The sequence below is a fragment of the Nestor notabilis genome, unplaced genomic scaffold, assembly GCF_000696875.1.
Source record: "Nestor notabilis isolate BGI_N333 unplaced genomic scaffold, ASM69687v1 scaffold19306, whole genome shotgun sequence".
NCBI lineage: Eukaryota > Metazoa > Chordata > Aves > Psittaciformes > Psittacidae > Nestor > Nestor notabilis.
This window is the reverse complement of record NW_009932719.1, coordinates 27,611-50,039: the sequence shown is the minus strand read 5'-3', so window position 1 is coordinate 50,039 and position 22,429 is coordinate 27,611. Positions and strand designations below refer to the sequence as shown.

Genomic DNA, 22,429 nt, shown 5'->3' with positions numbered 1-22,429 from the left:
TGATCTTAAGGTCCTTTCCATCCCAAACCATCCTAGGATTCTATGATTCTATGAGCATGGTGCTGCTGGTGCTGGGGAGGCTCCTGCTCTGCTTCTCCCAAGGCTGGCTCATGTCTAGACCCTCTTTTCAGCATCTTTCGTGCATTTTTGTGTCATGGGGAACAAATCCTTGCTGCTTTTCCATACACCCACTTTCAGCCTCAGTAGCCAGGCCTTTGCAAAACTGGGCTTGGTATTTCCTGCATGACCAAGAAAGGCTTTCTGTGTTCCTGCCAGGTGTGAGCTGACCCCTGAGTGCAATAAAAAGGGTCAAATTACATGTGTAATCAAAGCAAATATTTTTCCAGATGACTTAGGACCAGTATCTTCAGTAGCAAGATAAAAGCCAAGCTGGCTCTCACTAGCAAACCATATGGTACATTAGTCCTAGGCTTTTGTAGGACCGCAGAACAACAGCAAGTTAAACTTGCTAAAAAAAGCATGTAGGATCAGGCTGGCCAATCTGTCCAACTCACAGACTATTTAGGTGTTTGAGAAAATAAGGTGTTTGATTCTGAAAATGAGAAATAATTTTCAGAATCATAAAAACACTTCAGAAGTTACAACAGTGGCCGCCTGAACTCAGGCTGGCTTCCTGTTGCTATCAGCCTTGAGTCAGAGCTGGGAGAGTTTATTTCTGCAAGGAGGGGTTTTGCTGACAGGTTCATGTTTGGCAGCATTGGAAGTGGGAGGTGAAACTAGCTTAGCTACAGAAACTGTGTGCTGAGCAAGCCAGGCGGCCGCAGAGATTTGTCACCTTCCTCAGTGTTTCCAGGTATCTTCAGATTGTTTACAGTGGGCAATAAAGTAATAGTAATTCCTGGATCAGCCTCCTCTTCCCAGCTCTCAGGTGGTTCTTCAATCAGCAGAGCGACATACCACTTAACATGCAAGTGGAACAAAAGACACACTTTTTAGAATTAGAGAAAGCTTCTCAGCACAATAAACAGAGATCACAACCATTCAGGATAACACTTCTCAACTGGCAGACGCAACAGGCGGAAGAGCCACCCTCTCTCTGTAAATGTGAGCAAAGACTGTATTTCAGAAAGGAGAGAAACATCCAGTGGCAGTCACTGAGTGACTTACTACAGATGGCACAATTAAATTTTCATTATTCGGTGTCATAAAGTCTGCTGGGGAATGAAAAAAGGCAGTCAAAAAAGTAGTAGTAGTGTGATATGGAAGGGAGTAAGCCTGCCATTCACCTTCAGCTAAATGAAAGTACACCATTCACAAAAAGAGGAAGAAGAGTGTTATTTTCTTCACTGTAGAAACCCAACATGCTGATAGAAAGCTGCCTTACCACCTACCACTACAGGTAGCTAAAAGACCATGATTACCAGGAGTTTTTTATCTTCATGCTTTCTTTTAATTAAAGGAAATAATTGAGCTGCTTCTCACATACAGCCTGTAGTAGCTGAGTGGTGGTGGTACAACCATCACCAGTCCAGTTTAGCATCATTATAAGATACTGAGAACTATGGGACTTAATTCACTGGCAACCTCTCTGTCTTTTTTGCCTTGCCCTGACACATGTTAGCTAAGAAAAACATCTATGCTCAAAGGACTTCTCTGTAATTTTCTTTCTAATTTAATCTTTAATAATTACATTAAAATTTAAGTATATGCAAAATTTTCCTCTCATAAGGCATTGCTAATACTTTAGGTTTTGAAAATACTTTCAGATACAGATGCAAATTACATTTCTTTTACATTATCCAACTGCAGCTTCTAGTAATAACAAGATGGCAGAATACTTCTATCCTACATCCTATGCAAAAGTAATTTCATGTAGATGTTAAATTCTTTGAGATTTTAATCTTTAGATGCAGGATATGGACGTACCAATCTTGTGGGACCGTTTTTGCAAAGTCTGGCTATACAAACCAACTCCTGTTTATATAGAAACTCTCCTAGCAAACAAGGAAATGTGACTGCACATCCTGAAAATAAATTGATAACTTCCTTTAGTAAGTCTGTTGTGCAGTATGGCACAGGAAAAATGGGAGCAGATACTTGTTCTAGTTCTTTACTCATAAAGGGTGTTATTTCTCATTGTTAATATCAGCATTGTCAGCTGCAAATGAAGATATGCTGTCAAATTTCATATGGGTTTTAATACTCTTTCTGTTTTAAATACTCCCTTCTAAACAGCATTAGGTGAATTATCCAAGGCTGCTTATAATTGTTTAATGAAGTCAGAATATTCATATTTCCAGAGTTTAGGTATGAACAGACACAGAGACACATCCTTTTCTACCAAGTCTCTAAGTGTTTTTTCAGTTGGAAGAAAGAAGTGAGTGTATTACTGATGGTGTCACTCAGCAGGATGAATCTTTCATGTGTCGTTTTAATTACAGGGAATACATGGAAAGTAAAATTAATTGTTGCATCCAACGCTTTGTATGAATCACAATGGACTGAGCTTTTGCAATTCTGCATCAGCCATTTCATATGTTAACAGGTCTTTGCAATGAAACCTTTCTTTCCAAAAAGGTTGTTCCTGGCTAGGTTGTCTGATCCATGCTGTTTGCGTGGTGCAGTTTACTGTGAGAAACTGTGAAGCATGAGCCTAGGATACTGTAAGCCCTGTCGCAGCATTGGTGCCTGTCCCCTGCTTCCTCATGCAAAGCAATGACTCCTTTTGTTCTTGGAAATGCAATACGTCTTCTTCCTTTTAAAAACATGTCTAAGCTGATTGCAATGATGTCATTCCCACAGGCTGTCATTGTACTGATGCTGGTCAGGCTTTGCTAGCTGAGGGTGTGTAGCTTCAGCCTTAGCTAAGGATCAGCCAGCTGTGTGTCAGGGATAGCCAGGGGGACTGTCCCTTGCAGGCTGTGGTCTTCCTCCAGCAAGGGGTTGTTGAGGTTAGATGAAAATGGTTGTGAGGTGTACTGAGGCCTCCACCTCAAAATTTTATGAGTGGTTAAAGATCTGTCTCACCCAGTAGACTGAATTATAGTGAAACGCATTAGCACCCATATGCAGCATGAGTTTGCTCCCTATATAGATTGTCCTTCTCTTTTTTATTTGTTGTTTCCAAATCTCAGCTACAAATGTAAAAGCTTCAGAAGCCTGGAATAACAGCAAGCTTACCCTAGCAGGCAAAGTCTGAAATAATGGATTTGGCTATATGTTTGCATTTTGGGGATGTGGTCTCTTCACGACACAAAAGAACCCTTTCATCTTGAGGTTTCAGGTTAGCTTTTAAGATTTTAAGTTGAATTTTACATCAAAGGTAATATTTTATTGTTGCATTTCTTGGTATTGCTCTAATTGCTTGACTGAGCCAATGTAGTGGAAATATATATAAAAAGTAATGTAGGCACCTGTGAATTACAGAAGTGGGTAATGGCCTGGGGCAGCATTGTGTATGTTATCTATGTTTTGTGAGTTATTTGAATGGTCAGAAATTACAAGCGCTCAGGGAAGACATGGAAAGGAGTGAGCAGAGCGAGGATGGGACTCCTCCAGAGCTGTACCTGGCTCGTGGATCACTTGTCCTCCTTTTTTCTCCTTGCAGGTGCTGTGCTCTCTCTTGTTTGTCATAACTCCTGCCTGGCATGGTGCCAGATCATCAACATATCTGAATCACATTCTTCTCTCCTTGCCTGTATGGACGGGACTGTTAATGAAACAAACCAGAGCATTCCCATGCTTGCTGGAAGCAAATATCATCTCTACATTGGCTTGGCTCTGGCAATAGGCTCCAGTACCTTTATTGGTTCTAGTTTCATACTGAAGAAGAAAGGACTTTTGAAACTGGCAGACAAAGGAGTCCCCCGAGCTGGTAAGCGATGGTGTTGCCTTGCTCTTCCTGGAACACAGATGCCTCTTATAATTGGGCAAAATCAAGGTTTGAGTCACAGGCCACATGTTTAAATCTGTTGTAGTTGAAAGCTGTCATACTTTAATGGTGATCAGAAGTCCTGTCTTGGCTGGGGATGGAGATGCAGTATTATTTCTCTGTGTGTGATTACAGGGACTAGGATTTCAGAACTCTAGACCTATGAGAGTAATAGTGGGTATTAAATCTAGTGTTATTTCCTCCCTGGCTGCAGTTAGATACCACATAGAAGTCTCCATTCATCTTACTGTTCAAAACGCCTTCCTCTTTTTTCCATCTTATTTTTTTCTTCTCATTTGAGACATTTGAAAGTCTTATGAAGGTAACTAGGTTTAGGTTTTGTGGAAAGCTCTAGAAAGGATACTTGGTACAAAAGTTTCTACAGTTAGTACAACTATTCTTTTATCAAACTCAACAGATGAGGAGCTAGAAAAAGACCTATTGAACTAATCTCAAAATTCTCTTTGTGTGGATTTAAATGTATAGCATTAGCAGTTTTTCTTTTGTTTCTAGTGTTTATTGTAATGTACTGTTCCAGAGAATTTCTTTATTTGAAAAAAACTGTTACTTGTTTTTTGAAAAAACTGCATATTTAACATACTTATATTTCATATTAAAAAAATGAATGCATGCAGTGTCATTTTTCTTTCTAATTTCTCTCAATTTAAAGTATAAGCAGAGTCAAACTGCAGCCGACTGTGTATGAATATATTGGCTGTGACCTGGGAAAGCACTTTGAAGCATTTCTTAGCTCGCCAGCAATCTTCATGGACATTTTACTTCTACTTGGAACTTTCCCTCCGTATATATTTAGTGAAATAGAATTTTTCAAAAGTCTAGTTCACAAAGCAGTAAAGTGATTAATGAAAATGTCAGTCAAAATCAAAATATTCTTCATGTCACATTCAGATAACGTGCTCTTTCTGTACTTTCTAGGACTAGATGGAAACGTGAAGCTGTAGTTTTGTTTGTTATAATAAGGTGTTCTCTTTCTTCGAGAATGAGATTATTTTTTCCACTTTCAGGCCAAGGCGGATATTCTTACTTGAAGGAATGGCTTTGGTGGGCAGGATTGCTATCAAGTAAGTCACTTCTCTCAACCTATATGTAAATGATACATAAAGCAGATTGTTTTAAATAGATTTATTCCCCAATTTTTCACTCTCTTCACTTAAAAGAAATGTCTTTGCAATCACCTTTATGATAGAAGCTGTTCTGATATCCCGTCTCTCAAATCTGTGTTTGATCTTTGTAGCTCTTTGCAGAATAGCAACCTCTTCTTTAATATCCCATCCAAAACAATAGGATTGAATCTGTCCAGCTTCTAAGAGTACTCAGGGGAAAAGTATTTAACTTTCTTCAGCCTGTATTATGTCCAGAGGAGGTTATGCAGATAATTTGGAAAAGAAAATTTGCATATATAGTGTAGGAAAAGATTCTGGTTTGTATTTGCTATCATAGAAAATATTTATAATATTATGCCTTTTATCCCCACCCTTCAACCTGATCCAAATCTTCTTTCTTCTGCAGTGGGATTAGGAGAAGCTGCAAACTTTGCTGCCTATGCGTTTGCACCTGCAACCTTAGTTACTCCCTTGGGTGCACTGAGTGTTCTCATAAGGTTAGTACTGGAAGCAAACCTTGACAGATGAACCATTTGCTGAGTGAGGGAAAAATACTGTCTTTGGCTGAAAGTAGAGAATTTTAATAGGAAAACTGAAAAGCAATATATGGACAAAAAAAAGCCTTTTGTTCCTTGGTGGAAAGATCCCTTGATTATTTAGAACTGAATATTCTGGGTAGAGGGAGTGAGAAGTCTTGTTCCAAAAAAACCACTGTATGCTTTCCCAACAGCCTTCCACCTATATTATAAACTGTTTCTTATCAGTGTGTCCTGGGTATGCCGCTGATGCACAGTAGTAGAAAGGTGCAGTTTATCTCTTCCTAGAGAACTGAAGCTTTCTTAAAAAGTCATATCCTGTTCTTCAGTTGCAATGGTACTTTCAAAAAAATACAGTATTTCCCCACTAAAATGTTTTCAAAACCATTTCTTTTTTATAGGAGCATAATTTCATATTAAGGCACACTTAGTAAACATTTTGGGTTTGTTTGGTCTTTTCCAAGTCCTTCTGGAAAGCAGGCAAAGAAAATCTTAGCTCGTTTAATATCAGCAGTTAAAATTTGTGGGTCTTTTGATATATGAATGCTGTTCAAACAATCATTATTTGCTATGTATGAAGAAACAAATGATTTCCAGATATTTAAGTACATATATTAATATGGCTAGCACAGAAGCAGAGAAGACATGAATTATGCTTACAACAAATTTTCTGGGACATAAGTTACTAGAGAAATGGAGTTATTGCATTTTAAATGTAAAACTAATTGTTGGGATCTGAGTATACTTATATGAAACATTGTGTTTAAAACTAACCTTGGCCATGATTTTTGTTTTGGCTTGTTTTTTTTTTTTTTTCCTAAAGATGCTTGCAGTAATTTAACTGCTAAAAACGCAGCCGTTCTGTCATAGCAAAACCTGTGTAACTCAGTCGTCTATAGATGTGCTGGGATGAGGGCGTAGGTAGATGCAGACTAACTGGCCACCTGGCTGCTGCTTTGCAAAACAGCCTGAGTTTAGCACCCCTCTTCTTTGATGTAGATAGCAATCTCTACAGTTTTCACTGAACAGAGAGGTCGTGAGAACTTTGTGTCAGCGAGCTTGCCACCCTTGTGTGAAAAAATGGCTTTAATTTGAAAAACAATTTGTGAGCACAACCACACACCATTAAGCCTGTGTCTGTGCCTAAAGTTGTGCTCTAGCTGACTAATCATGTGCCCTGTGATGTGGCCTCATCTGGGCTGTGTTACTGTCCTTAGGTTAAATCTTGAACACCTTGGAGAGCCTGGGGCCAGTCTTCTTCAAAGGGGGAGATGTGCCTTCTCTGTGTTTTTAGGGGAGTCCTGGCAAACCAGGCAGAAATAGTGCCTGAGTGGGAGAGCCCAGGGATAGATGAGGAACAGTTTCTAAAACGTGAGTGCACTGGTTCTAATGGCAGTTCAGGTGCTTTAAACCATTTCTGGAAGAAAATAACAGCTCTCATTATTAGCAGGTGTGTGAGAGTGCATACCACTTACTCAGACAATCAGTAATGGGAAGTTCCTTGAGCAATTTGGACCCATAACAACCTGGAGGTGAGGGTAGTTAACCCTCCTAAAACCTGACCTTCTGGGTCCTGACCAACCTTCTTGCAAAACTCCTTAAAATTTTATTGTTTGAGGCTGGTTTCCCATATATCCAAATTCAGAAGAGGTTTTAAACTACTCTCATGTTGCACAGACAAATTTTGAATTTCTCATGTGGGTGTTGGAGCTGAACCTTTTATTTGTGTTTTGCTGAACAGTGCTATATTATCATCCTATTTTTTAAATGAGAAGCTGAATATTCATGGAAAGCTGGGCTGTGTACTGAGCATTTTGGGGTCAACAGTCATGGTTATTCATGCCCCTGAGGAGGAGGAGGTCAGCTCACTAGATGAGATGGAAAGAAAGCTGCAAGATCCAGGTCTGTATGCAATTGCAGTGAACATGTGCTACAGTTCATAGAGAAGTGTTCAGGATGCTGAATAAATTTAGCGTGTACTTGGATGTAGTCTGGTATTTTCTCTCATACACATTACTCTTCTTCTCTTTTCTCTTTCTTACAGCATTTGTTACATTTGCTGTTCTACTAACAGTTGTTGCCCTCATGCTGATTTTTATTGTGGCTCCAAGGAGAGGCCAGACAAATATTCTGATTTACATTCTAATTTGCTCACTCATTGGTGCCTTCTCTGTCTCGTCTGTGAAAGGCCTGGGCATCGCCATTAAACAAATGCTGGAGCAGAAGCGAGTGTATCAACATCCATTGGTTTACGTTTTGGTGGGCGTCTTAGTGCTTTCAGTCAGCACGCAGATCAACTATCTCAACAAAGCATTGGATGTGTTCAATACATCTTTAGTGACGCCTATTTATTACGTGTGTTTCACCACAACGGTTGTGACATGCTCCATCATCCTGTTCAAGGAATGGAGTAGTATGGACCAGGGCGATATCATTGGAACCCTGAGTGGTTTCTGCACTATCCTCATTGGTATTTTTCTACTGCACACCTTCAAAAATACTAACATCACCTGGAATCAGTTGATGTCCACTGTTGCCAAAGAATCATCATTACCACACCGAGAATACGAAACTTGTCACACCTTACTGGAGAGCATGGAAGACCCTGCTTTGGCATACGAGGAGGACAATGTTTTATTCAGCCAATGAAACTCTCTAGCAGTGTTCAACATTAAAGTATCATGAATTGCGGACTCAGCCCACCTGTGTCTACCAGAATGCTGCTCTTTTCTGCAGTCTTCTGGAAAACCATCTGTAAGGCCAGTTAAGTGTGGGCCACTTCTCTGTGTGCCCACTGTTGGTAGTAATGAATACAAATGTTCAGTAATTAACATGACGGAAACCTGATGGTGATTGTATATTAGGCAATGAAAAACCTTGTCCTTTTTTTTGTGCAGCATCTCCTGTTGTTGGAGAATTTTAGCAGAAAATGATGGTCTTTGTAAGCTATGTTTACAAAGTGCGATTTTCCCATCATGATAAAAGATAATCTGTGCTGAAGTGACAAGCACTTTGCTATGGCCTTAATATTTCAGGCTTTCTTTATATTTTTGTACTTTATTGCCAAGCAAACTTGTAGGTATTCTACATGACGAACATCTATTGGAGATACAATATGAAAAAAACAGTGTTTAACCCTTTCAGCTTATACAATTTTATGCAAGATTTTTTCACTTTTGATCACCTATCAATGAACCTTGAATAGACATCACCAGAAAAATTTATGAAATACGGTTCTTGGTAACTAGTCTCCTTCAAAATCTGTTTTTTACCAGCAAAGTTTTAGCTCTTCTGCCTCGGGAATCCTGAATGGTTTGCAAATCCCTGAATACCTTTCTATTTCAAAACTATAACCAAGTTTCATTTTAAGAAAATCAAATTCATTAGAGACCTGAAAACACTTTCTATTGGCTTAAAAAAATACATAAGATTGAAGAATAAGTGGAAGAAAACCAAAAAGTGCAATTAAATATTTCCAGTCTATTTTATACTACTCTGAGGCTTAAGAAGGGACTTTCCTTATTTACATACTTCTTCCTAATACTGCCATCTATTCACCAAAACCCATTTAAGCTTTTCAAATTTTTTTTCTCACTCTTAATAGCAAATCGGTCTTGTTTGTTATTTATATTCCATTATAAAAGCAAAATCCATTTTCCAGTCTGTGCCCTATTTCTAAAAATACTGGGTAAAGGAAGGGCTGTAAATGAGAGGTGAGAAACATCAAAACATCTTTTGTTTTAGGTCGGCTTTTTCATCTTTTTTAAAAACTAGTATTTGCTTCTATTAGATATTTTAGCTATTAATCCACTGTAGGCCTTGAAGGTTAGTATCTTTACCGCAGAACCTCCTCATGAAGCAGCCTCTAACGTTCAAAGAACATAATAAAAGCAAATGTTCCACAAAAAAAAGCTCATACTTTAGCTCCAAGAACAAAAGAGTTGCTGCTGATAATCTCATCTATGTTTGTGTTGTGCAGTTTCAGTACTTCCTTTTTGAAAGATATTTATGAAACATCTCATTTGTTAATTAATTTTAGTGATGCTGTAGAAGCTACCAAAAACTGGAAAGTAATGCTATGGATACTAGCTTAAAGTTAAACTCCAAGCTCCTTTTTTGTTTTCTCACTTGGTTAGGTTTGTAGCTGACATACCTATAGGAAGAGGTAGAAACTGTATCAATCACTTGCACCTATTTCTAAACCCTCATTTTTACAATGAAGAGAATTATCTGAAAAATGTGAGACTGAAAAGCATGGCTGGTTCTTCTGCTCGCAGTACTTTATAAAATATTGGAGGTAATCTTGCCGATGTAAAAAGAAGACCAGAAGACATTATTAGGCAATGTTTTTTCAGGTCATCCGCTGTGATTGCCTAATTTGAGAAGCACATTCAACAGTGCAGGAGGAGGCAGCAATGTTACCCCAGCAATAGAGACATTTTCACAACAAATGTACTTGCCTTGAAAATATAATGACAATCTATACAGCTTTTTTTCGGGTTCCCAGGTGATGAGTCTTGCAGCAATTCTTTGCTGATAAAATGCATCTTCAAAGAAGAAAGTCTGTAAATGGGGTTTCATTACTTCTTAGTTAATGTAGAGGATACTTTGGCTTTATTGGCCAGATTCAAGCTACAAAATCTTTATAGTTAAGAACAGGTAATACAAGTAAGAAGAAGACTAAAGATGGAGTTTTCTTTTCAATTTGCCTTTTAACAAAAACATGCATTACTTTTCACTGTGAAATTGTCATATAATTTAAAGAATAACTGAAGAAAATATTGATTAACTCTGAAAAGAGAAAAAGAAATCCTCATATCCCATCTGCATAGCTCATGGTGCCTCTATTTGCTTATATCGTCATCACTATGGTGTGGCCAAATGGGTTATTTGTACAAAAAAGCAACCAGTCCAATCTTGAATGGATGTGCGTTGGCATTTTTTTAAGGTATGTAGTAATTCTTTGAGCAGAGTCTGGCCTCTTTTTATACCAAGTCTGGGCTCTTTTTATAACAATTCCTGGCAGTCAATTAACTTGTACCAAACAGAATTTCTGTATTTTCTACTGGTTCTGTGTAACTGCTTTTATACATAAATAAAATATACTAGGAAAATAGTTCTTTTCTTGCAATGTCAGAAAACCAAGCCAATGCTTATTTTTCATGGTGTACAGGAAGTCTGTCATGTTAAGAGTAAATTATTGATTATCCTTTTATATAAAAAACATTTCCTATAACAGATGTTATTTTTAGAAAAGTTTACATTTAGTTACTAATTTGGAATAACTAATTTTTAGTGAAATTATGCTGTTTCTCTTGTAATAAATTATTAATGAATTATGTACTAAAATGATTTGTGTTTTTAAAGCAAGGAATAAAAAGGAGTGAATTCATGTTTCTGGTAAACATTTAAACACTATGTATCTGATAGATCCAAAGAGAATAATCTTGATTTTAGCAGCTAGTCCTATGCACATGTAAGTGGGTTCTAAAGGAAGAGGGTCTGGCTGATGTCATAGAATCACTGAATGGTTTGTGTTGGAAGGGACCTTAGAGCTCATCTAGTTCAACCCCCCTGCCATGGGCAGGGACACTTTCGACTACACCAAGTTGCTCAAAGCCCCGTCCAACCTGGCCTTGAACACTGCAAGGGATGGAGCATTTATCACTTCTTTGAGCAACCTGTGCCAGTGTCTCACCACCCTCACTGTAAAGAACTTCTTCCTCATATCTAATCTAAACCTACCCTCTTGTAGTTTAAAGCCCTTCCCTCTTCAGATTTCTTGTAGCCTCCTTTAGATACTGGAATGCTGCTCTGAGAGCCTTCTCTTCTCCATACTGAACAAGCCCAATTCTCTCAGCTTGTCTCCATAGGAGAGATGCTCCAGCCTCTGATCATATTCATGGCCTCTGGCCTAACTCTAACAGATCTGCATCCCTGTTAAGTTGGAGGCCCCAGAACTGAACGCAGTACTCCAGATGGGGTCTCACGAGAGCAGAGTAGAGGGGCAGGATCACCTTCTTCGACCTGCTGATCATTCTCCTTTTGGTGCAGCCCAGGATACATTTGGTTTCTGGGCTGCAAGTGCACACTGAAGCCAGCTCATGTTGAGCTTCGCGGCCACCAGCACCCTCAAGTCCTTCTCCGCAGGGCTGCTCTGAATCTCTTCTCCACCCAACCTGTAGCTGTGCCTGGGATTGCCCCGACCCAGGTGCAGGACCTTGCACTTGGCATTGTTGAGCTTCAGCAAGTTTGGCACAGGCCCATCTCTCAAGCGTGTCAAGGTCCCTCTGGATGGCATCCCTTCCCTCCAGCATGTCAACTGCACTGCACAGGTTGGTGTCCTTGGCAAACTTGCTGAGGGTGCATTCAATTCCGCTACCTATGTCATTGACAAAGATGTTAAACAGAATTGGTCACAATACAGACCCCTGAGGAACACCATTTGTTACTGGTCTCCGCTTGGGCATCGAGCCCTTGACCACAACTCTTTGAGTGTGACCATCCATCCAAGGACTTTAGCTTTCCTAACCTGATCCCTGGTTGTTCAGACAATTTAGAATCATAGAGTCATAGAATGGTTTGGGTTGGAAAGGACCTTAAGATTATCCAGTTCCAACCACCCTGCCATGAGCAGGGACACCTCGCACTAAACAATGTCGCCCAAGGCTCTGTCCAACCTGGCCTTGAACACTGCCAGGGTTGGAGCATTCACAACTTCCTTGGGCTGCAAGCGCACACTGAAGCCAGCTCATGTCAAGCTTCTCACCAACCAGGACTCTCAAGTCCTTCTCCGCAGGGCTGCTCTGAATCTCTTCTCCGCCTAGCCTGTAGCTGTGCCTGGGGTTGTGCCGACCCAGGTGTAGGACCTTGCACTTGTCTTGGTTAAACTTCATGAGGTTGGCATCAGCCCACCTCACAAGCGTGTCAAGGTCCTTCTGGATGGCATCCCTTCCCTCCAGCGTATCAACCGAGCCACACAGTTTGACGTCAGCAAACCTGCTGAGGGTGCACTCAATGCCACTGTCCATATCACCGAGCAAGATGTTGAACAAGACAGGTGCCAACACTGATCCCTGAGGAATCTGTATTCCTCCCAGGCTGCCTGTCCTTGCTTCCACTTTCTGTCAGGTTTTCCAGGCAATTAAACAAAGGGTATTATCTAAAGTAATCTGAAGTGGTTTGGAAAGTAGAGCGAATAGTTAAGAACTAGAACTAAGAAAACCTCAGAGGCTATATATTGCTAACCAAATTATGGCTTTAAATGCTGATAGAAAACAAATCTTGGCAGCTACTCATTACCACGTACCTAAGGACAAATTAATGGGCAATTAAATTCATTACATAGCTGCACTGACTAAATGTAGGCAGGTCAAGTAGACTTGGATAGGTTAAATAATCTGGGAGTACATGCATTATTATTTTCTGTAGAAACCTGCCTTCCCAGCCATACTGAAAACAGCCATGCTATAAAAAAATCTTCACCCCAAAGAGCACTGATTCAAAACTTCAACTTCTTTACTCATTCAACACTCTTTACTCATCATGGTTGCATCCTGGAGCCATATGGGGAATTACATACTTCCAGCAAATGACATTCTCTTGCTGTTTAACTTCCAGCAAGATAATAACTAGCAAGTATGTTAGATTATACTCTTTTAGTAGGGCAGGTTTTCTGTGCCTGACTCTTTCCTGGCAGTGGGAGCCAGGTTGGTGGCACATGAGGGAGGAGTGGTGGTGGTGGTGTGTGTTAGTGTGCCTGCAGGGCCTCCCTATTTGTGAAAACTGGGGAGGGTGAAAGTTGGTCTGAAAACCAAATGGCATGGGAGATAAATGTCACCAGACCTGTATGCACAAGTAGATGATTTGCGTTGCCCATCAGGTGTGCTTTTGACAAGAGAAGTCATTTCACTTTCTGAAAATACATTCAAGTTTGTCAACAATGTGGGTGTTTGGGGTTTTGTTTGTTTGGTTTTGGCTGGTTATTTTTTGGGGGTTTTGGTTTGGGTATTTTTTTTGTTTTTTTTTAATAGGGAAGAGATCTATCCTAAATGGCTGGCACACAGAAACTGGCAATTCTGCCATTTTTTCAGCCATCCACAAACTGACTTGCTGCAAGTGTTGTGATGTTTGATCAGGAACCATCAGCTGAATTTTACAAATGCTGAGCAATTGCTGGCCTTTGGCCAGACATTCCCTGTATGGAGGTGTTACAGTGTCTCCTTCAAACCTCTGCTGCTTTTCCAGGTCTCTCTTTTATCACACAAAAGGATTTTTTAAACAGGTAATGGACATCTGTTTACCCACACATACCTCTTTATGGTCCGTGACATGGGTGGCATTCACTGTTCAACTATATAAGCACTTTCGGTTTTGTCTGTTTGAATATGGTTAGAGTTTGAGTTAAGCTCACTGACGCCGTGAGGGCTAAGGTGGCCTACTTAGTCTTTAGCTATGGGTGTAGCTGTTCCGGTAAGTAAATACTCTGTAGATAACTGAACTTTGCTCTGTAGATCTTTCTTGTTGCTAATTAAGCAGGTTAAGCACTGGTTTCACTGACTCTGAAGCATGTTGCAGTGCTTTTTCATTTATTTACTGTCAGCCTGATGATAGCAGCTGTTAAATTTATCTGCTTCAGAGCATTATAACAGACTACTCATAATTTTCCCAAAGCAGCCTACAGAAAGATTATATTGAGAAGCTGAAGCCTGACAGACAAGTGTGTATTAGACCAAGACATTTCAAGGATGGATGCATATTCACCATGGGACAACTCAGTGAAACAAGCATGAGAGGGGTGTTTTGGGTACATAAACCTAATGGAGCTGCTTTTTACTGTACAGTACCCTACTGTATTACATATTAACTTGTAGCAATTAATGTGGCAAAACCAGTTGTACAAGAGCTATTAAAAAAGATGCCTCATACATTATTCAAATTCTCCATGTATTGCAGAAACAGTTCAAATTTTGCAGTTGTAGTGTATCATCTGCTGAAAAGCCTTGTACTTTTGTGGCCTGAGCATAAACTGTGGTGGGCTTGTTTGTACTGTGTTGTACAGATCTGTATTTAGTCATAGGCCTGAGAAGGAACTGAATGCTCACTAATAAGTAAACAGTGACATCAGTTGGTGGCAATTCTATCAGATTATATGAAATGATAGGGATATCATGCTTCACTCAAAGCAGAAATGCCTTAGAAGTGCGTTTGAAGCTTCTCCCAACTGTTCAAACAATAGGAATAACAACTTCCTTTCCCAAGGAATGATACCTGTTATAACACCATTGCAGTAAAGATGAATGATTAATGCCAGGAGTGAATTTGACCAAGAAATGCCATCATCTTCTGGAAATTCAAAACTTCAGATATTTGATATAGTTCATTTTGTTGTTACAGGTATTTTTTTAATTTGGACATGAAAAATTAAATGGTGCAGAACTCAATCATTTTTTAGCTAGTGTGTTTTACATATTTTGTCTACAAAGTACTATAAAACTAAATATTATGATGTATTTGACTATAAATAATTAAAATTTCAATCATATTTTGAATAACCTGTTTATTTGTGATGGTCTGAGTATTTTATATTAAACAATTATGAACTTCATCTGCCTTTTCTTCTCTATATTTTTATCAACCACAATTAAGATTTAAAATTAAAACTGATTAATAACATAAGAAGTAGGATTACAGACATTGTCCATGTCAGATATCACAGAATCCATCTGACCTAGGCTGATTCAAAGCATTTTACTGTCAGGTTACAGCTTTAACTTGCCTATTAACCATTCTGGGCACTTGCAATGGAAGGACTAAGACAAGCGTCAGCATGTGAGTTGGCATCAGCAGGCAAGGAATGGGAGACAATACTGGAAAACTGTGGGAGACATTTGGACAAAATAATCATTTCTCTCCTCCTTTTATACAGAATTGGTAGAGAAGACACCTTGAAATGCTTCAGGGATGCTCCATCTTTCCAGCTGCTCAGATGTGACGTGGGAGCTGCTAAATGATGACTGCTCCCTTTGCTGCCTTCATCTTCAGCAGTGGGTATGGGCACACACATGGATGCTGCTCTGGCAGTTGATCAGTTAGCTTGCTGCCCATTCTGAAACAGTGCTCCATTTCTTCAGTGCTGGGTGCTTTGCAGCATGAAAGGGCTTGCCTTTAACCATGACCTAGCTAGAGCTTTATCAAAGGTTCTTCCATCCCTTTTTCTCCTGCCAATAGGTATTCCCTAGTGCAGGAGTCATATTAAGTACCAAATAATTTGTTACAGGAATTAGTGTAGCTGTGACCAAAAGAATAAATAAAAATGCCTATAAGGTGAGTTAGCTTGGTTACTTCTTTCAGACAAGAGGTTTTTCTCTGTGATGATGAAAACAAAGCCTTGAGAGTCCCGAATCAGTCTCCTATCTCTCAAATAAGTAAAAATTAAGGCCAAGCCCAAATATCTACTTCAGTATATAGGATGCTGGTGATTTAAGTAGAGACTGTGTGAAAGGCTGATGTTTTCTGGACCAGATAGATTATTGACATGCTTCATGCTAGCCTTTCAGTAAATATATGGGTGTAAAATCTCTGATTATCTCTTCTCTCTTATATCTGTGAGTGTCTCTTTTAACTCTGCAAAAGGAGGACGTCCTTCAGGTTTCTGAACAGAAAAGCAGAGGATAAACTTGTATTAGCAGATTGCTCAATTATATTATCAGACTTTAGAAGATGGTTACAAGCTCATATGAGCTACCACTTTAAAATTACATTTTCTTTTATTAATATGAAGAAAAGATCAAGTTTATGATTTTGAGGGGAAAAAAATCATTTGTCCTTCATGACACCAGCAGCATGAGCACAGCCACTTTTCCAAGCATTCCTAAAATACCTTATATTTATTTCAATTCTGGACCAGAATTCCTATAGGATTTCACCCCTGCAACAGGTCACTGGAAAGCCCTACCTCTCAGGAAACCAAGATACTCAGGAATGTTTCCTGGGTTGCTGCAAAACAACCTGCTTTATCATTTGATGTACCGAAGGTCAGTATGGAACAAAGCCCTGGCTAAATGGCAGGCAGAAGAGAGAACTTCTTCCCCATCCTCTGCTGGCTGGCATTCATGTTTGCAGTTTGATGGCTTACAAGTTAGATGCAGTTTAGATTTCAGCCTCTTAAGCTTTTTTACTCAGGGTCTACAAATTTTATATAGAGTTAAAAGATGGGCAAGAAAAGAAAGACAGAAAAAAGGACATAATGACAGCAACAAGGTTCCTTGGCTACTCTAAGTGTACGCCTGCCTATTTACGTGAAAGCATTGCACACAAAGCTCTTCTGAAAGTGCTTTTTATTTCAAATTAAAGATAAATTTCCTGTAGACACTAGAGAAGGAGACTTCTTAAGGAGACCTTAAGGGACTGCTCTGATGGAGAAGTGGATGAGATCAATGTTTTGATATAGAAAGAAATAGATGCTAGAGAACTGGAGAAAGAACATAAAATACTAAATCAGAGTGGAGAGGGTGAAGGAGACACAGCCCGGGAGCTGTAGTGATGTGCAGATGTACTGACGTGCACCTGAAAAACGGGGTTTAAAATCCACATTTAGTGGGCATGCTTACTTTGCATATGAATGTATTAAGGTTATCATTCATAGCAGAGCTAGAAAAAGCAAAGCATGATAAAGAGGTGTGGAAAAGCTATTACATTTGATGCGTCAGAGAAGCAAGATGATAGTGGCATATTCAAAACAAGGGATGGTCTAGACCAATTGTATTGATGATGTGCTTCATGTCTATTACATGCAACAGTCAAAAGAAACAGGCTTGTAAGCCTAGGTGTGATTTGTGAAAACATAGGAAGAGATATTGAGGTTGCCACAGATGTGAAATAAGGATTTAATGCCCCATTTTTTTAAGATTGCTTTTAGATCCACATTACGAATCAGTAATAAAGTAATACCACAGGAAAAACAGACAACAAACCTCATGCCAGCAGCTGTACATGACTCTGTACACAGCATGTGGTGCCAAATGTGGTCGATAAAGTCGGTGACCCCGAGAAATCTCACGGACAACTTCAGAATTTGACTTACTTTCAAAAGGCATTTTGCCTTCTGTGAAAACTTCCCACATCAGTACACCTAGAATTGAACCAAGATATTTAGGACAAAACAAAAACCCCAAACCCACAAGCTATTTAACAACACCAGAAGAACAAAACCCACTCTTGATTTTTTGTGTATTGAAAAATGCATGAAAATATGGGCAACCTGAACTGAATGAAAAGAGCAACCAAACCCATCTTCAACTAATATAATTCTGCTCTCCTTTAAGTCAGCCAAGGGTGGTCCATGAAACTGAGATGAATATACATTTGGCTAATGGGGACTTATCAAGAATGCACATTTCAGTCAGAATCTAATTTTTAGGCATAGAGCCTTTCTATTGAGAAACATGGTTGTCCAATATAGGCAAGACTTGAAAAATGGGAATAACTAAAGCTTAAGATAGGAAGCATGAGTAAGAAGTTACACTTTCATAAATCACATCAGTAGTTTTAGGGAAGCACGGTATGTTGCACATTCACCTAATCAACTCACCAAATGACCAGACATCTGATTTGCTGCTGTATTTTTTGAAATGAAAGACTTCGGGAGATGACCATTTGATCGGAAACTTGGCACCCGAAGAGCTGATATATTCATCATCGATGACATACCTAAAGAATAATAGGAGACTGCATACAGCTGAATGATAGTTGAAGTGCAAGCAGTTCCAGTGACATCTCCATAGATGGTTTATAATCTCATAAAATTACAATGTCAATTAAGAATCAAGTAAATGGTATCACTGTAACAGTACTTGTTGCACCCAAACAGTACTGGTAGAGGATTACATTTCATAACTACCAAACCTCACAGATATAATACCCGTCACATCATTACAGAAGCATCACAGATGGAAACGTTCATCACATACAAGGCAACAGCTCTGGTGCACCGGAAAAGTAATTTCCTTTGCCCTGGACCCCCTTTGTTCCTGGTGACCACAATGAGAACCATCAGCTGTTGAAATAACCTCCCCAGGGAAATTGTGGACTCCCCAACATTTGACACTTTTAAGATTCAGCTGGACAGGGTGCTGGGACATGTAGTCTAGGTCATGTTTTGCCTAGAAAGGTTGGACCACATGATCCTTAAGGTCCCTTTCAAACTGGTATTCTATGATTCTGTGATTCTTTGCACAAACTTATAGGAGCTGACCGCCCAGATAAGATGTGCCTACTGCAGGCATTTATAGGGCAGCATTTTAAAAGGCTTGTATGCACAGTTTCTCAGTATTAATGTTCCTGAGCAGACAGCAGATGTGCACTACACAACATTTGTTCTCATGGAAGATCTAATGCATTGGCATCTTTTAAAGCCCCTTTTCAAGGAGATCACATTGACAGAAATCAAGTATTTAGTTATGAACTGCTAGGGTGTTGTAATCTTAGGTTAGAAATAGGAGGCAAAACCAAAGGGAAAGGTAAGCAGCACAACGTGAATGTCACCACCACATCCTGCTTAGTCATCCACTGCCTGTCAAGCTTATTTGCCTCCAAAGTGAGCCAATTCAGTCTACTAATCCAGAACAAAAACCATCCAGTAAAACACAGAAGTGGAGAGATTTGTGCAGGGCTGCAAAGGGTAAGAAAGAAGGAGTGAGACAACCCCTTTGGGTAGCAGTCATTTGTTCAGTCAGCTCAGCTACAAAATATAGCATATCCTGTGGGGGAAGCCTGTATGGACAGATTTAAGTTACTCTATCCTTTGCTTGTAAGAGTGTGTCATGCTCTCTTTCCCCATTTTGGCTGGTCCTCTCATGAAGCAGAAAAACCACTTCCCTACTAGAGCAGCACATATCACACTTCCTGCCCATCTTGCTGGTCCTGCTTGCCTCCTGCCTGACCTACTCAACACAGCAGCCTCTACAGGTCAGCACCAGCACCCAGATCTGTCCCTGGGGACCTTCTGTCCTCCCCAGTGCCCAGAAAAGTTGGAGAACTTGTTTCTGGCAGCCCTGTGCACCATGGGCATTTCTCTGCCCATAAATACTTCTGAAGTTTACCTGGCACTTTGTTTACTTGTCTTAAACTCAGCAATAGCAAGAGGAAGACACTATGTCGAGTTTATGGTGCAACAGCTTAACAACGTTATAATTTTCACCAGAATTCAAATATTGACCACAGTGGGATTCCCCAAACCAGCAAAGCAAGCAGCTGACTGAGAACAGGTGCTCATGAAACCCACGTCAATGGCCTCATACCTCGCCATGCCAAAGTCAGATACTTTAACGATGTGCTCCGCACTGACTAGACAGTTTCTTGCAGCCTGGAAAAATGAGAAAAACATATCTGAAATCTGTGCTAAAGCATTTTAAGAGAAATACATCAGCTGACTACTTTTGTTTCAGCTTATACTGTTTATACTCTAAAGGGAGATGAGTGTCTTGCTCAAAAATATAAGTGAATTTCTGTCTCTGAGTCAGTGAACATATTTCATTACTGTGTAGTTATACATACATAGCATATAATCTGCTTAAGTGCTTGTAGTATGAGTTGCAATATTTTTGCACAGTAAAATAAATTTTAGGCTGCAGAGCCTAGTTATCAAAGGTGATATTTTCCTGGACACTAGCATTAGGACACTCAATGTGAACTTTAAAAAACTGTTTTGCGATTTTTCAACACAGAAATTAGGAACTCCTTGGAAATTTTCAAGATTTTCTATTTCTTTTGGAAGCTAGGGAGGAGCACAGGAAGATTTCCTCTCTGCATCCAAATGAGAGCGTTGAAAAGCAGAGAGTAAAGAAACAAGCTCTTCTCTTACGATTCCCTGCCTATGAGGAGTAGGGTAGAAAAGCCACCCATACGTCCCAGCATCAAGGTGAGGTAGCAGGGAGCAGAAAAAACTGTAGATAGAAAAAATTTTGTTAAAAAAGAAAAATCCTCATTGTTGCTGACCTTTTGTACTGCTGTGATTTTGGTTGTGTTGTGATCACTGCATAATACTCTTGTATTGGGATGTCCTAACAACAGCCTCCTCCATGCTAACACCCCAATTTTCTCTGATCTCTCAAGTAATTTTTCCAGCTGTCCATGGACAAAAGGACAGCTGAAAGGTTCTGGTTAGCCAGGAAAACAGTTTTGGCTTGTTAAATCCTAGAAGTCTTAGAGGACACATAAGTGTCCCATAAAATGCAGTGGCACATTCCGTACTGCCAATATTTGTCAAGAACCTCAGAAAACCTGTTGCACTTACTAAATCACGGTGAATAAAACTATTTCTTTCCAGGTATTCCATCCCTTCGCACACATCCTGGCACATGCTCAGCAGCATGTCTCTGCCGAGTTTCCCTCGTCTTTGCCGGAGGTAATTGAGCAGGCAGCCGTTCTCCATGAACTCAGTCACAACATAGAGAGGCTTGCGATGTGTGCACACTCCATAAAGCTGGACCAGCTTTGGATGGGAGAGTTTCCTGTTTAAAAGTGGATTTTAGATAGGCTAGCATTTATCCTTGGCAGGTGACTAGACCTTTGATTCTCATGATGGTTCTGAAAAATACTTGCAGTGCTTGATAAACAGTATTCAATTCAACTGGCCTCAGAGTTCTCCCACTATCTAACACATTCCTGCCTACAATTTCCTCCAAAAAGTTAATTCTTTGAATTCATAATTGTTCATTAGTTACATGAATGCAGTGAATGCAACATCCTATAAGGATGTTGGGGAGGGACTCTTCGTTAGGGACTGTAGTGGCAGGACAAGGAGTAATGGGTTTAAACTTCAACAGGGGAAGTTCAGGTTAGATATAAGGAAGAAGTTCTTCACAGTGAGGGTGGTGAGGCACTGGAATAGGTTGCCCAAGGAAGTTGTGAATGCTCCAACCCTGGCGGTGTTCAAGGGCAGGTTGGACAGAGACTTGGGCGACATAGTTTAGTGTGTGGTGTCCCTGCTCATGGCAGGAGGGTTGGAACTAGATAATCTTAAGGTCCTTTCCAACCCAAACCATTCTATGATTCTATGAATGCAAAGCTTGATTTGGATGATGTGAAATGGAAAGGTCTAGTTATGCCTGGCTTCCAGGCAAGGGACATGATGCTGCAACGGTTCTTCTCTTGCAGGCTGTGCCAAGACCTGGTCTGAATGCTTCCCTAATTTGCAAAATTAGGAGAAATAGTAATATAGTTTCTCAAAACCTTTAATTATGAGCTCTGCCAGTGGTCCTAGAAGCACTGAATTATGGATGAAATAATAGTATTAGAAGCACATTTATTTGCCATTACATTCACTCCCCATTGAGCTCCACAGCATAAAGCAATGCACACTCTAGCAAAAGAGTCTGGCAACGGGCACAGTGAACATCTGTGTCGGTATGATTCAGACCTTTATATCAGCCTTTCTGTCCTGCTGTGCTGGTTTTGGCTAGGATGGAGTTGATTTTCTTCTTAGTAGCTGGTATGGGGCTGTGTTTTTGATTTGTGCTGGAAACAGTGTTGGTAACACAGTGATGTTTTAGTTACTGCTGAGTAGTGCTTACACAGGGACAAGGCGTTTTCTGCTCCTCACCCCACACACCACAGTGAGTAGGTTCGGGGTGCACAAGAAGTTGGGACATCTGACCCCAGCTGACCACAGGGATCTTCCATACCATATGGCATCATGCTCAGCATAAAAAACTGAGGGAAGAAGGAGGAGGTGAGAGAATGTTCAGAGTGATGGTGTTTGTCTTCCCAAGTAACTGTTACTCATCATGGAGCCCTCCTTTCCTGGAGATGTCTGAACACCTGCCTGCAATGGGAAGTGGTGAATGAATTCCTTGTTTTGCTTTGCTTGTGTGCAT

General features: G+C 40.0%; 2 protein-coding genes across 2 annotated transcripts in view; one reads left to right on the top strand and one right to left on the bottom strand.

The window, feature by feature from the left end:
• The first annotated feature begins 3,660 nt into the window (after positions 1–3,660).
• On the top strand, positions 3,661–8,201 carry NIPAL1 (NIPA-like domain containing 1). The gene is made up of 5 exons (XM_010016547.1): positions 3,661–3,835; positions 4,918–4,974; positions 5,423–5,513; positions 7,294–7,454; positions 7,597–8,201. Exons 1-5 carry the CDS (start codon positions 3,661–3,663, stop codon positions 8,199–8,201), a joined length of 1,089 nt encoding a protein of 362 aa, XP_010014849.1.
• A 7,936-nt stretch (positions 8,202–16,137) lies between these two features.
• Positions 16,138–22,429, bottom strand: part of TXK (TXK tyrosine kinase) — a 13,892-nt gene continuing 7,600 nt past the window's right edge. The window contains exons 10-14 of the mRNA XM_010016545.1: positions 20,848–21,064; positions 19,853–19,917; positions 18,145–18,263; positions 17,528–17,685; positions 16,138–16,206 (exon numbers count right to left, since the gene is read on the bottom strand). Coding sequence (XP_010014847.1) covers positions 16,138–16,206; positions 17,528–17,685; positions 18,145–18,263; positions 19,853–19,917; positions 20,848–21,064 — 628 coding nt within the window. The remainder of the gene's footprint in view (positions 16,207–17,527; positions 17,686–18,144; positions 18,264–19,852; positions 19,918–20,847; positions 21,065–22,429) is intronic.

What these genes read in the sequence shown, in the direction of transcription:
- NIPAL1 (XM_010016547.1), top strand. Translation starts at nt 3,661, where the DNA reads ATGGACGGGACTGTTAATGAAACAAACCAGAGCATTCCCATGCTTGCT. An exon ending in GCACTGAGTGTTCTCATAAG is followed by an intron (nt 5,514 to 7,293) that starts GTTAGTACTGGA and finishes TTTGCTGAACAG; the next exon opens with TGCTATATTATCATCCTATT. An exon ending in AAGAAAGCTGCAAGATCCAG is followed by an intron (nt 7,455 to 7,596) that starts GTCTGTATGCAA and finishes TCTTTCTTACAG; the next exon opens with CATTTGTTACATTTGCTGTT.